The 12,731-nt window shown below is 57.2% G+C and overlaps 1 protein-coding gene across 1 annotated transcript in view; it reads right to left on the minus strand.

Moving 5' to 3' along the window:
- Positions 1–596: 596 nt before the first annotated feature.
- Positions 597–12,731, minus strand: part of ARHGEF16 (Rho guanine nucleotide exchange factor 16) — a 65,849-nt gene continuing 53,714 nt past the window's right edge. Inside the window, exons 11-15 of the mRNA XM_051988746.1 lie at positions 10,538–10,689; positions 9,201–9,389; positions 7,181–7,254; positions 1,946–2,047; positions 597–1,517 (exon numbers count right to left, since the gene is read on the minus strand). Coding sequence (XP_051844706.1) covers positions 1,378–1,517; positions 1,946–2,047; positions 7,181–7,254; positions 9,201–9,389; positions 10,538–10,689 — 657 coding nt within the window. The 3' untranslated portion in view covers positions 597–1,377. The remainder of the gene's footprint in view (positions 1,518–1,945; positions 2,048–7,180; positions 7,255–9,200; positions 9,390–10,537; positions 10,690–12,731) is intronic.

Here is a 12,731-nt window from a genome sequence, read left to right on the forward strand (position 1 = left end):
CTGGTTTGTTCAGTGTGATTCCCATGAGGACACTTTTTTTCAGGGAGAAAAGTCAAGCCCTTGTGAGCCTAGAACTTTGAAATTAAGGCTTAGGGGAGGGAAATTAGGGGTTAAGGGGAGGGAAGTCAGAAGCCAGGGCTTCTGCTCCCAGCTCTATCACTCAGGGAATTCATTTGACCTGTCCAAGTCTCAATTTCCTCATCAATAAAAAGAAGGTAGAACTTTGAGGTTCTACCGCTAAGATTCTCTGGCTCATAAATGAGATCCAGAGCTAAAAGGGGTTTCCAGAGGCCACCTAGGACAGACCCTTCATTTAACAGATGAGAAAATGGACATCTAGTATCTTGAGAATTCAGGAACTTGAACTCCCAAAGGTTCTAGATCCAGAAGCCTATGGTAGAGAGATGGTTCTAAGTTATGGGGAGATGGATCTAGAATTCTACTCAGAACTCTGTTTCAGGAAACTCTGGACATTCAAGGTCCAAGCTTTGAGATGTAGTTCTATGGTTCTAGGTTCTGAAATGATAGTCCAGAACTTTGGAATCCAGGCTCTTGGGGAATGATTCAGGTTTACAGAAGCCTTAGGAAACAGAGAGTTTTAATGAAATAATTTTAATGACTTTTACATTTCTCAGAAAAACACAATATACAACAATGTACACAGTCCAGTGCTCGTCCCTCGGCCTCGGGGCCAGTGTTGGATGCTTTCAAGTCCTTCTGGGCCCCCCACCCGGTAAGACTGGGAGGCCAAGGGAAAGAGGGACAAAGGCAGATCCTAGTGGACGCAACGACTGTGGGTAAGATGATAGAGGAGGGAAGGTTGGGCTGAGAAGCCTTGATAAGGGCAGAGACGGCCTAATTTCCCCTGTCCACTCGGACCTCTAGCACCTCCTCTTCCTATCCACTGGTTAAGCAGGGCCCTGCTTTTCTCCTTGGAAGACATTAAGCATTTCCTTTGTAAAGTCACATTTGGAACTGTGATGGGCGGAACTTCAGCAGTAAAAAGATAGGTACATGGCCGTGGGATGTACCTACTGAGGCACCTTTTGGCCCAACCAAAGAGGCCTTACCACAAGTTAATCTGGGGCAGTCTGGAACTCGGGCGGGGGGAGGGGGGAGAGGAATTAGGAGGGGGGGGGCAACATGGCCAGCCTTTTCAAAATTAGGAAAAGACTGGCCCAGGGAAAAGGTAAACAGGAAGGGCGCCCTCCTACTGCTGGTGCTTGGGATCCCGAAGATTCCCCGGAAAGGCTTTGCAGGCTCGCGGGTACCATTTGCAAATCCTGGCGAAGGGAGATCTGATGGGAAACTCATGGTCTGTGGAAACTCTCGCTCCTAGACAAAGACTTGGAAAGCCTTCACAGGCTGCTGAGCCGCCTACACGTCTGTCTCCACCCTGAGCCTTTCCATCCTGCGCACGTTGCCCTCCACGGCCATTTTGCTGGTGATGGCTTGGGCATAGTCCTCGGGAAACCAGCCAATCTCTCCATCCCGCAACCGCTCTCCATAAAACCAGCCTGTTACAAAAAGGAGGAGAGAGAAAGGCGAGCTCATTCCTAAGTGTTTGCAGCTCTGGGTACCATCCCAAAATGCTTAGGGTTCCCATATGGATCAGGAATCCAGGGGGCTGCCCTATTAAAGACATATTAGAAAGGAGAGTAGTTTAAAGCTCCCATTTATGATCTTAGATCTTAGTTTTCTAAGCCTCAGTTTCCCCATGTGTAAAATGGGGGCCATTAACACATTTATATTAACTACTTCACCAGTTTACTGTATGAAAGGTAAACCACAACGCTCTAGAGAAATATGGGCAGTCATCAATAACTTTCTCTGGATGTTAAACTGGGACCCGACCCCCACGATGTTTGCCCCACAATGCATCTGTCCGCTGTGTAAAGGCAGGTGAGGTGTGTCTAAGCCAGCTGGCCGGGGCTCATCCGCTCACCGTCCTCTTGCTGCAGGATCAGGACCACATCTGCCTGCTGGAGGGTGATCTCATCGGCCTGTCTGGCAAAATAGGCCTTGGTGATCTCCACCTGGTGCAGGTCTGAGGGCGAGAAGGGAGGCGCGTCACGCAGGTGCTTCCGACAGAGAAAACAAGGGGTCCGGGGCCCCCCTGAACCTCTGGTGTGAGGCTGCCAGAAAAGTGGAGGGGGAAACAGTGGGAGGAGGAGCAGAGGACCAGGAATCGAGGAGAGACGGGGAGGAAAGATGACAGTGAGAAGTGTGGAGGATGAGAAGGGGAGAAGGGAGGGCAAAGATGGCAGGGAGGAGGAGAGGAGGAGGATGGGGCTGGGGGCGTGGGAGGGAAGCGAGGAGAGCAGGCAGAGAAAAGGAAAAGCCTCTGCCACCGGCTAAGGGACTCTGGACAACCACAGGGCCCTTCCGGCCTGGCGAGGCTCTATGGGAGAGGAGGGCTAACACCCCCCCTTCCCCTCCCACAGCAGGGACTCTGAGAGCAAGGGGGCCCCTCGCTGCCCTCCACTTTCGGAGGTTGGGCCGGTCCCCAGGTAAAGAAGCTGCCCGAGTCTTGGAGGCTGGAACCAGGAGGAGAGAGTAAGGAGGAGAGATGCTGGGCCAGCTAGTCTCTTTCTCTGTCTCTATTTCTGTTTTCCTGTCTCTGTCTCTCTCTTTGTATGTCTCTCTGTGTTTGTGTCTCTGTGTGTATCTCTCTCCACCTTTCTTTGTGTCTCTGTTTTCCCCTCTCTCTCCCCTATCTCCATTATGAAAAGAAAGAAAAGGAGAAAAGAGAAAGGAGAAAGGAAAATAAAAGCGTGACACAATCATAACAAATGTACATATTCAAGCAAAATAAATTATTATATTGTCCTTATCCAAAAAAAAAAAATAATAATAAGACTGCTGGGCCAAGGGGAAGTTCTATTCTCTCCCTCCCCGGGAGCCTGATGCTCCTGGGCCCGACGCTCCTGGGCCCGACGCTCCTGGGCCCGACCCTCCTGGGCCCGACGCTCCTGGGCCCGACGCTCCTGGGCCCGACCCTCCTGGGCCCGCTCCTCCCGGGCCCGACGCTCCTGGGCCCGACCCTCCCGGGCCCGACCCTCCCGGGCCCGACGCTCCCGGGCCCGACCCTCCCGGGCCCGACCCTCCGGGCCCGACCCTCCCGGGCCGACGCTCCCGGGCCGACCCTCCCGGGCCCGACCCTCACGGGCCCGCTCCTCCTGGCCCGACGCTCCTGGGCCCGCTCCTCCTGGGCCCGACGCTCCTGGGCCCGACCCTCCTGGGCCCGACCCTCACGGGCCCGACCCTCACGGGCCCGCTCCTCCTGGGCCCGACGCTCCTGGGCCCGCTCCTCCTGGGCCCGACGCTCCTGGGCCCGACCCTCCTGGGCCCGACCCTCCTGGGCCCGACCCTCACGGGCCCGCTCCTCCTGGGCCCGACGCTCCTGGGCCGCTCCTCCTGGGCCCGACGCTCCTGGGCCCGCTCCTCCTGGGCCCGACGCTCCTGGCCCGACCCTCCTGGGCCCGACCCTCCTGGGCCCGACCCTCACGGGCCGCTCCTCCTGGGCCCGACCCTCACGGGCCCGCTCCTCCTGGGCCGACGCTCCTGGGCCCGCTCCTCCTGGGCCCGACCCTCCTGGGCCCGACCCTCCTGGGCCCGACCCTCCTGGGCCCGCTCCTCCTGGGCCCGACGCTCCTGGGCCCGACGCTCCTGGGCCCGACCCTCCTGGGCCCGACGCTCCTGGGCCCGACGCTCCTGGGCCCGACCCTCCTGGGCCCGACGCTCCTGGGCCCGACGCTCCTGGGCCCGACGCTCCTGGGCCCGCTCCTCCTGGGCCCGCTCCTCCTGGGCCCGACCCTCCTGGGCCCGACGCTCCTGGGCCCGACCCTCCTGGGCCCGACCCTCCTGGGCCCGACCCTCCTGGGCCCGACGCTCCTGGGCCCGACCCTCCTGGGCCCGACGCTCCTGGGCCCGACGCTCTGGGCCCGACCCTCCTGGGCCCGACGCTCCTGGGCCCGACCCTCCTGGGCCCGACGCTCCTGGGCCCGACCCTCCTGGGCCCGACCCTCCTGGGCCCGACCCTCCTGGGCCCGACGCTCCTGGGCCCGACCCTCCTGGGCCCGACGCTCCTGGGCCCGACCCTCCTGGGCCCGACGCTCCTGGGCCCGACCCTCCTGGGCCCGACCCTCCTGGGCCCGACCCTCCGGGCCCGACGCTCCCGGGCCCGACCCTCCGGGCCCGACCCTCACGGGCCGCTCCTCCTGGGCCCGACGCTCCTGGGCCCGCTCCTCCTGGGCCCGACGCTCCTGGGCCCGACCCTCCTGGGCCCGACCCTCACGGGCCCGACCCTCACGGGCCCGCTCCTCCTGGGCCCGACGCTCCTGGGCCCGCTCCTCCTGGGCCCGACGCTCCTGGGCCCGACCCTCCTGGGCCCGACCCTCCTGGGCCCGACCCTCACGGGCCCGCTCCTCCTGGGCCCGACGCTCCTGGGCCCGCTCCTCCTGGGCCCGACGCTCCTGGGCCCGCTCCTCCTGGGCCCGACGCTCCTGGGCCCGACCCTCCTGGGCCCGACCCTCCTGGGCCCGACCCTCACGGGCCCGCTCCTCCTGGGCCCGACCCTCACGGGCCCGCTCCTCCTGGGCCCGACGCTCCTGGGCCCGCTCCTCCTGGGCCCGACCCTCCTGGGCCCGACCCTCCTGGGCCCGACCCTCCTGGGCCCGCTCCTCCTGGGCCCGACGCTCCTGGGCCCGACGCTCCTGGGCCCGACCCTCCTGGGCCCGACGCTCCTGGGCCCGACGCTCCTGGGCCCGACCCTCCTGGGCCCGACGCTCCTGGGCCCGACGCTCCTGGGCCCGACGCTCCTGGGCCGCTCCTCCTGGGCCCGCTCCTCCTGGGCCCGACCCTCCTGGGCCGACGCTCCTGGGCCGACCCTCCTGGGCCCGACCCTCCTGGGCCCGACCCTCCTGGCCCGACGCTCCTGGGCCCGACCCTCCTGGGCCCGACGCTCCTGGGCCCGACGCTCCTGGGCCCGACCCTCCTGGGCCCGACGCTCCTGGGCCCGACCCTCCTGGCCCGACGCTCCTGGGCCCGACCCTCCTGGGCCCGACCCTCCTGGGCCCGACCCTCCTGGGCCCGACGCTCCTGGGCCCGACCCTCCTGGGCCCGACGCTCCTGGGCCCGACCCTCCTGGGCCCGACGCTCCTGGGCCCGACCCTCCTGGGCCCGACCCTCCTGGGCCCGACCCTCCTGGGCCCGACGCTCCTGGGCCCGACCCTCCTGGGCCCGACGCTCCTGGCCTCTGGCGGGCTCAGCGAGAGCACACCGCGGGGCCAGCAGAGGGCGCCCAGGGAGCATCTCCTCCTTGGCTCTGGGCAGGCCTAAGCCCTCAGCCGCTTTGTCCCCGATTTCTCGCTCCGGGAGCCTCCTCCTGCCCAAGCCCGCACAGAGGGAGGCGAGGAAGGCCCTCTGATCTAAGAGGCACCCAGACTCGTGGCCGTGCACTTATTAAGCACCTCTTGTTTTCCAGCTATTATCTGGGTGGGTGGGGGCCTCTCCCTTGCGTTCTCACTGAGGCAGACGCCGCGTACAAGGTTAAGCGTGTACACAAACGGGGAGGGGGCTCGTTAAGGGCTCCGGGGAGGTGGTGGTTGGGCCCTCACGGAACAGTCCGACAGTGGGCTGGGAGGGGAGGGGGCCCGGGGGGGGGGGCCTGCGGTGGGAGATGCAGGACCCCATAGGGGGCGCTGAGGTCCCTCTGGCAGGGCCGCAGTGTGTCAGGAAAGCAGCCGTGGGGGCCACGCCCTCAGAACACCCGAGTCTGGGGTTGGTCCCAGGGGTCAGAGGGCGTCCCTGGGATTTACTGAGCAGGGCTGGGACTGGGCTGAAGCTAAATGGCACAAACATCAGTCAGCACGAGAAGACTCGGCTTCAGGAGGAAAATGAGGGCGGGGGGCAGCTTCACAAGCAGAGACGCTGGGAAACAGAGTGGGGTCCGTGCAGGAACGGGGGGGAAACTGAGCAGGGCCCTGACGCTGTATGGAGGTCACGGGGGGAGGCGGGGCCTCGCCAGAAACGGGGTGTGAGAGAGAGGGAAGAGTCTGCTCTGGACAAGTGGAGGCTGAAGCATGTCCAGGACCCCCGGTCTGAACGTCTGGGATGGCTCAGAAATCGGGCCCGAGACACTGAAGCTGCTGAAGGCGAGAGCTGGTGAGAGCCCCAAGGGGGACAAAGGAGAGAGAAGCATTGTGGTCTAAGGACAGGTCCCTGGGGGGTCCCCAACCCTCGGGGAATGGGAGTGACCGGAGGGCTGAGCTTGGGAGCGGGCACGGGCTGGCACTGAGCGCCCCTCATGCTCACACACGCACACACTCACACACTCACACACTCACGCACACACACACACTCACACACACGCTCACACACACACGCTCACACACACACTCACACACATGCTCACACACACACGCACACTCACGCACACACACACACTCACACACATGCTCACACACTCACGCACACACACACACTCACACACATGCTCACACACACACGCTCACACACACACACGCACACTCACGCACTCACACACACACGCTCACACACGCTCACACGCACTCTCGCACACACGCACTCACACACACGCTCACACACACACACGCACACACACGCACTCACACACACACGCTCACACACACACGCTCACACGCACTCTCGCACACACGCACTCACACACACGCTCACACACACACGCACACTCACGCACTCACACACACACGCTCACACACACGCTCACACGCACTCTCGCACACACGCTCACACACACGCTCACACGCACTCTCGCACACACGCACTCACACACACGCTCACACGCACACACACACGCTCACACACACACACACATCCACGCGCTCACACACAGATCTGCGCCAAGTCACATGAGGCTCCCGGGGAGGCCTAACTCGGGGCACAGAGCGGTGGCAGAGGCCTCAGACGCACAGGCGAGCGGGGAGTCTGCTGCGCTCACGGCTGGGGCAGAGCCTGGCCCCGGCCCCCAGACTCCCGGGCCCGGGCGGTCAGCGCTCCGGCTCCTGCTCCCTCCTCCGCTTCATCTCCGAAGAGCCCGAGCCCCCTGACTCCCGCTGCTGGGAGCTCCGTCGGCAGGAGGGGCCCGAGCCGCCCCCCGCCCCCTCCTCGCCCCCTTTCCCCCAGGCCCGACTCTTACCTCCCTTGCTGGCCAGGCCTTGCTCCTGCTTCTCCTTATGCCTCAGGGCAGTGACCCACCGGGCCCGGTCGCTCCTGTGGGCACGAGAGGAAGCATCAGACTCTGGGGCGCCCCGGACAGACGTTTAAAGCCGCCCGGGCCCAAGTCTTTGGTTATAGAGAGGATGAAATGAAGGTACAAGGAGAGAAAGGCAGAGACGCACAGAGAGCTCTGTCCGGGGTCACTGAGCGGCAGGGCCGGGCCTCCAGCCCACTCTGGCCTCGGAGTCTGAGCTCCAACCTGGAGCCCCTCGGGGCGGCGCGGACACACGCCCACTGGAACCACTTGCCTGGTGCCCGGCTGCCCCGCCGTGGTCACAAATCTTGAGTTCATTTTCCTGCTTCCACTGGGCGGGAACCAATGACCATATTTTACTTAATTTTAACTTTAAATCCTTGGAAGCAAGTAATCAAGGGATTCACTCTCGGCACTGACTGGGACCTGCTGTATCGGATAATACAATTATGAAGACAAAAAATGAGGCTCAGCGGGAAGGAGGCTGGTTTTGGAGTTCAAGAGCCTGGGTGCCAATCCTGCCTCTGACACCTGGGCCCCTTCTCTAGGACTCAGTTTCCTCCTCTGTAAAATTAGGGAGTTGTGCTTGCAGGCCTCCTCTAGCTGTGAATCCTATGTTGTAACTTTGGGGCTTCAAAGCCTCAAAACATCCCATTTCTGTGTGTCTGACACGTCAGATTTGTAGCTACTCAGGGTCCAAGTTGAAAGAGACCCCAGAAGTCATTCAGCCCAACCCAGACTTAGCCAAGAGTCCTCTCTTCAACACGTCTAACAAGTGGTCACATCTCCTGTTACCTCTCTGCAAGTAATAGAAATAAATAAATCTTTTGAGAGGTAAAAAATATTAAAAGATTTATTTAATTTTTTGAAATAATATTGTAACAGAATTCTAATAGCAAAAATAAAGGCTATGTTAAATTGTGGAATTACAATTACATAAATTATATATTCTATATATATAATTTATGTAATTGTGTTTGTGTATGTGTATGTGTATATATATATATATAATCGTGTGTGTGTATATGTATATGTACATATATAATGTAAATGCAAAGTGCTGAAAAAACTGATAAAAGGCCCATAAATTGAAGACAAATCGAAGTATGGAGACATACAGCAATTAGGAACTTGAGAAAGAAGAAAACAAGAGTGTGTTTTAGCAGGAATCAGAAATGGTCACAGAGATAGCGATGCTATGCGGGCAAAGTCCTGCACTTGTAATGCTGGGAGTTTTCAATAGAAAATACATCTGGGGACCTTTATGCCAAATACAACATTTCTGCCACACATTCCAAAGACTCAAATGTGAGTCTCATGAAGAAAAAAGGCGCAATGTGCACCTCCACCCTTCCACATTCGTTGATAACTGGAGACAACAGAATATTTTTGTTGGCTAATTGCGCCCTTTTCTATCCCAGATGCTCGTCGAGGCTGGTGCTGACCAGCACAGACTGTAAGAAACTGCTTTTTAACCATATCCAGGTGCCCTGGGAGAGGGAATGTCTTCACTGGAAGTTCCCTATTCCAAGATAATCACAGATCTACTAAAAATTACATCCAATAACACAGCTTTAGACGATATCAAAGGCTTATTAAATTATGAACAGACACCTTCGCCACAAACCTAACATGTTCAAAATCGGACTCATTAAATCCTTCCCCAAAGTGTGTGTGGGGGTTTCTCTATTGTTGTTTATAGTAATTAGCCCCCATTCTTAGGTGTATATGTGGGTATAAAAGCCATTTATTCCATTTCCCATGGAAAAAACTGACTTTGAAGTCGGGAGCCATACTGGATTATCCTAGGTAAAACAATCTCCGTTCCTTGTCTGGACACTCCCAATAGTCCCTGCTGATTCTAAATCCATGAGTAAGGTCCTGAGATAAAGCCATCTATCATATCCATCAGATCAGCCCAAAGGGTCAGTGGCTGCCCCTAGCTCTGTGGCCGCCGTCTACTTACAGTGAGTCCGAAGACAACAGGATCTGCTCTTGCTTCCCTTCGCTGTTCTTCAGCATGGTCACCTGGAAGGGGTAAGGGATGGATGAGCTGCGATTGATCCCTCCGGTCACTAAGAGTTCATCGGGCTCAACCTTCTTGACTTGGATTTGGTCCATCGTGGCGTAACTGATCACCACGTAGTGCTCCTCGCTGCAAAGGGCAAAGGGACCAGTGAGACCTCAGGCTGGACATCATCTCCGTCTCCATGGCATCTCCCACCATGGGTCTTATCCCTGAATGAACCCCATATCCAGCACCCTGCTGGGAGGAAGGAAGGGAAGGAGGGAAAAAGGAAGAGAAGGATGGAGGGAGGGAAGAAAGAAAGGAAAGAGGGAAGAGAGGAAGGAGAGAGGAGGGAAGGGAAGAAAGGAAAGAGGAGGGAACGAGGGAGAGAGGAAGGAAGAGGGAGAGACAGAGGCAGAGAGGGAAGAAGGGAGAGAAAGAAGTTCCTCCAGGAGCCTGCATATGGACTGCCTTCATTGCCCTCCAGATCCTATTTTTCCACACTTCAAAAGCTCACTGCTGTGCCAAATACTTTCATTCCCCACATTTTCATCCTCCCCACCCCCAATTTGATATGCTGTCTTCCCCATTCAAATACAAGCTTCTGGAGGTCAGGAATCAACTTTCCCTGGCTTGTATTTGTATTCTGGGGCTCAGCACAGTTCCTGGCATACAGTAAGTGTTTAATCCTTGTTTTCTCCCACTTTCTTCTTGGTGCATGGACAAAAATGTCGGCTTCAGAGGCAGAAATGAATTTGAGTCTGACTCCAATAATGATTCGTTCTGTGACTCTAGAGAAATTATTTAATCTCTGTTTGCCTCCATTTACTCATCTGTAAAATGGGAATAGTGATAGCATCTCCATCTCAGGGTTGTTGAAAGATTATCTGTAAAGTGCCTGGCACACAGCGGGCACTCTATAAACGCTGGCTTTCATTATGTTTAATCATTGTTACGGGGAGGCAAAGGCCAGTGGAATTCTTGAGTCGGGGGTTCCAAGATGCAGTAAGCTAAAGCAATCAGGTATCCCATTAAGTCCCTGGAAGCCCTGAGTGATGGCCCCGCTTTGGGGTAGTTCTCGGGAGATGCCCCCAGCGGGATGGCCCAGAGATTATCATTTGGGAAGGAGACAAAAGGAAGAGCTCTGCAAACAAGACTGATGGAGGCTGATGGGAGAGCGTGGGGTGAGGTTGTCCCGCTCCCAGCCTGGGCTGGCCGGGACCTCCCCCTAGCCGTCCCTCTGTGCCCCACACTCCCGCCGCCCTCAGAGTTCACAAAGAAGGGGACGGAGGCACCTCTTCTTCTTGGTGACCATCAGGGCGTCGTTGAACAGGAAGAGGTAGCAGGTGGGCCGGCTGGAGATCTTCCGGAAGAGGCTGGGTTCTTCCACCAAGGACAGCTCCCCTCTCTTCAGCAGCCACCGGGAGGCCGAGATCAGGGGGAAGGCCTGGGGGTCAGAGCCAGACATTAACAGAGACTCCCTGGACTTTCTCCTGTGCCTCAACTTGCACACCAGCAAAATGGGGGTAATGCCCCCCCCACAAGGTCAGTTTCCTAAGTGAGGGAAGAACCAAGGACCACTTCCTGGCCCAGAGACCCTGGGCAAGTCAATGAAAACTCAGAGCGCACAATTTTTTCTTTTTTAAAATTCCCTCCTCCTCTATCATCCTCTCTCTTTCTGACTGTCTGTGTCTGGATCGTCAGCAAACTGATAGTGAATCGTGTCTCCTGCCTCTCGGCTGGGAGGTGGCGAACTACAGGTGCAGAACGGGGCCGCGTTTTCCGACACGGCCAGGGTGTTGATTTGTATTGTTCAGCTGAACTTATAACAGCGAAACTTTCTGTTAAGGTGCAAGAATGAATTGTTGGGATATAACTGATGTTAGAAATAGATTGAGAGAGGAAAGAAGAGAGAGGGAAAAAGAGAAACAAAGACAGAAGGAAAGAGAAACAGAGACAGAGACAAAGAGATAGAGAAACAGAGAGAAGAGGGAAAGGGAGAGAGATAGAGACAGAGACAGACAGAGAGAGGAGGAGGGAGAGGAGGGAAGGAGACAATGAAGTCTTTGTGAGGATTCCCACATTCTTATCTCTGAAAGGAGGAGGTTGGACGAGGAGCCGCCTTCTCTATCTAACTCTTAAGTCGAGGGACTTTTCAGTCTTGGACGGGGAAGAAGTCAGTCACCCAAAACCCAAACAGTTGGGAAATGATTAACAGGCAGAGAATAAGGACTGCAGTGGAAAGAGAGGGGCTCTGGAGGTGAGAGGAACCCCAGGTCCTCCTGGGTTCCTCATCTGTAAAACGCGGAACGTGGCCCAGAGATGTCTCAGATCCCCAAATTGAGAACCCCCCCCCCGGCCTTCTCTTCTCCCCAGAGCTGGGGCGTGGGGGGATTCCTCTTCCTGCCCTCTACTCTCACTTTGGTACAAACTGTCAGATTACATCCTGGGAGTTCCTGAGGGCAGGGGCGCCATCTTAATCATCCTTATCTGCTTCCAGTCTTTTATACATAAAATCAGAGAAAGTTGCAATTCAGGAGCCTTAGAAATCACCCAAGTCTTATTAACAGATAGGGGAACGAAGCCTTGAGCCGAAGGGCTGACCCAATGTTGGGCAGGCACTGGATCTGAACCCAGGCTTGGTCCACTAACCCAATAGGTGTCCAATCAATACCAGTTCAATAAATGTGATCGAGCACCTTTGGGATGAGTTTGGGGAAAGGTGATAAACCACTCTGAAGGTGTGGGTCCTCTGGGGGGCTTTGTGGAGGGGGTGGGCCTAAAGAGGGCCCTGGGAAGTCTGGCAGGAGCCAGGTGAGAGGGAGGGGGAGAACATCCTGGTAAAGGAACCCGCAGGGCAGATACATGGCAGGGGAGAACCTGGTGGTTTCAGGGGCTAATGATGGTACCAGCCGGTTTGAAGGGTCCTGAGGGGGAGAAGTGGGAAATGTGGTGGGGGCCTGGCACAAGGCACGAATTTGATTCTGAAAAGGACCAAAGGGAGCCACTAAGTGCTCTTGAGCAGGGGAAGACACATGATGGTAAGAACAGTCTGGGAGTGCCACAGACAAGATGGGTGAGCACAGGGGGAGGCTCAAGCCAGAGGTTACAATGATTCAGGCAGACAAATATCAACAAGACTTTACTGAGTGCTGGGAATTGGGGAAATAAAGGTGGGGAAAAAATATGGTCCCTATCCTGTATGTCGCTACCCCCTCCACCCCATCTCACATTCTAGTGGGGAGACAACTGTGTACTTAAATGGAAAGTAATGGGGTGGTGGGGGAAGGAATCAGGATAGGCCTCCCGCATCGGGTAGGTGAGGGTCTGCACTACAGGGGCTGGTTTTACATCAGCCTGGATTTGAGAAAGAATGCAGAGGACGCAGTTGTTCATTTGTCTCCCAAGTGAAATAACTGCAGAGGTCAAGGGGCAGGGATCAAAGGAGGTCCAGCTCTGGAAGGGCTTGCCCCAGGTGATCCAAGAAAT

The sequence above is a fragment of the Antechinus flavipes genome, chromosome 3 (genome assembly GCF_016432865.1).
Source record: "Antechinus flavipes isolate AdamAnt ecotype Samford, QLD, Australia chromosome 3, AdamAnt_v2, whole genome shotgun sequence".
NCBI lineage: Eukaryota > Metazoa > Chordata > Mammalia > Dasyuromorphia > Dasyuridae > Antechinus > Antechinus flavipes.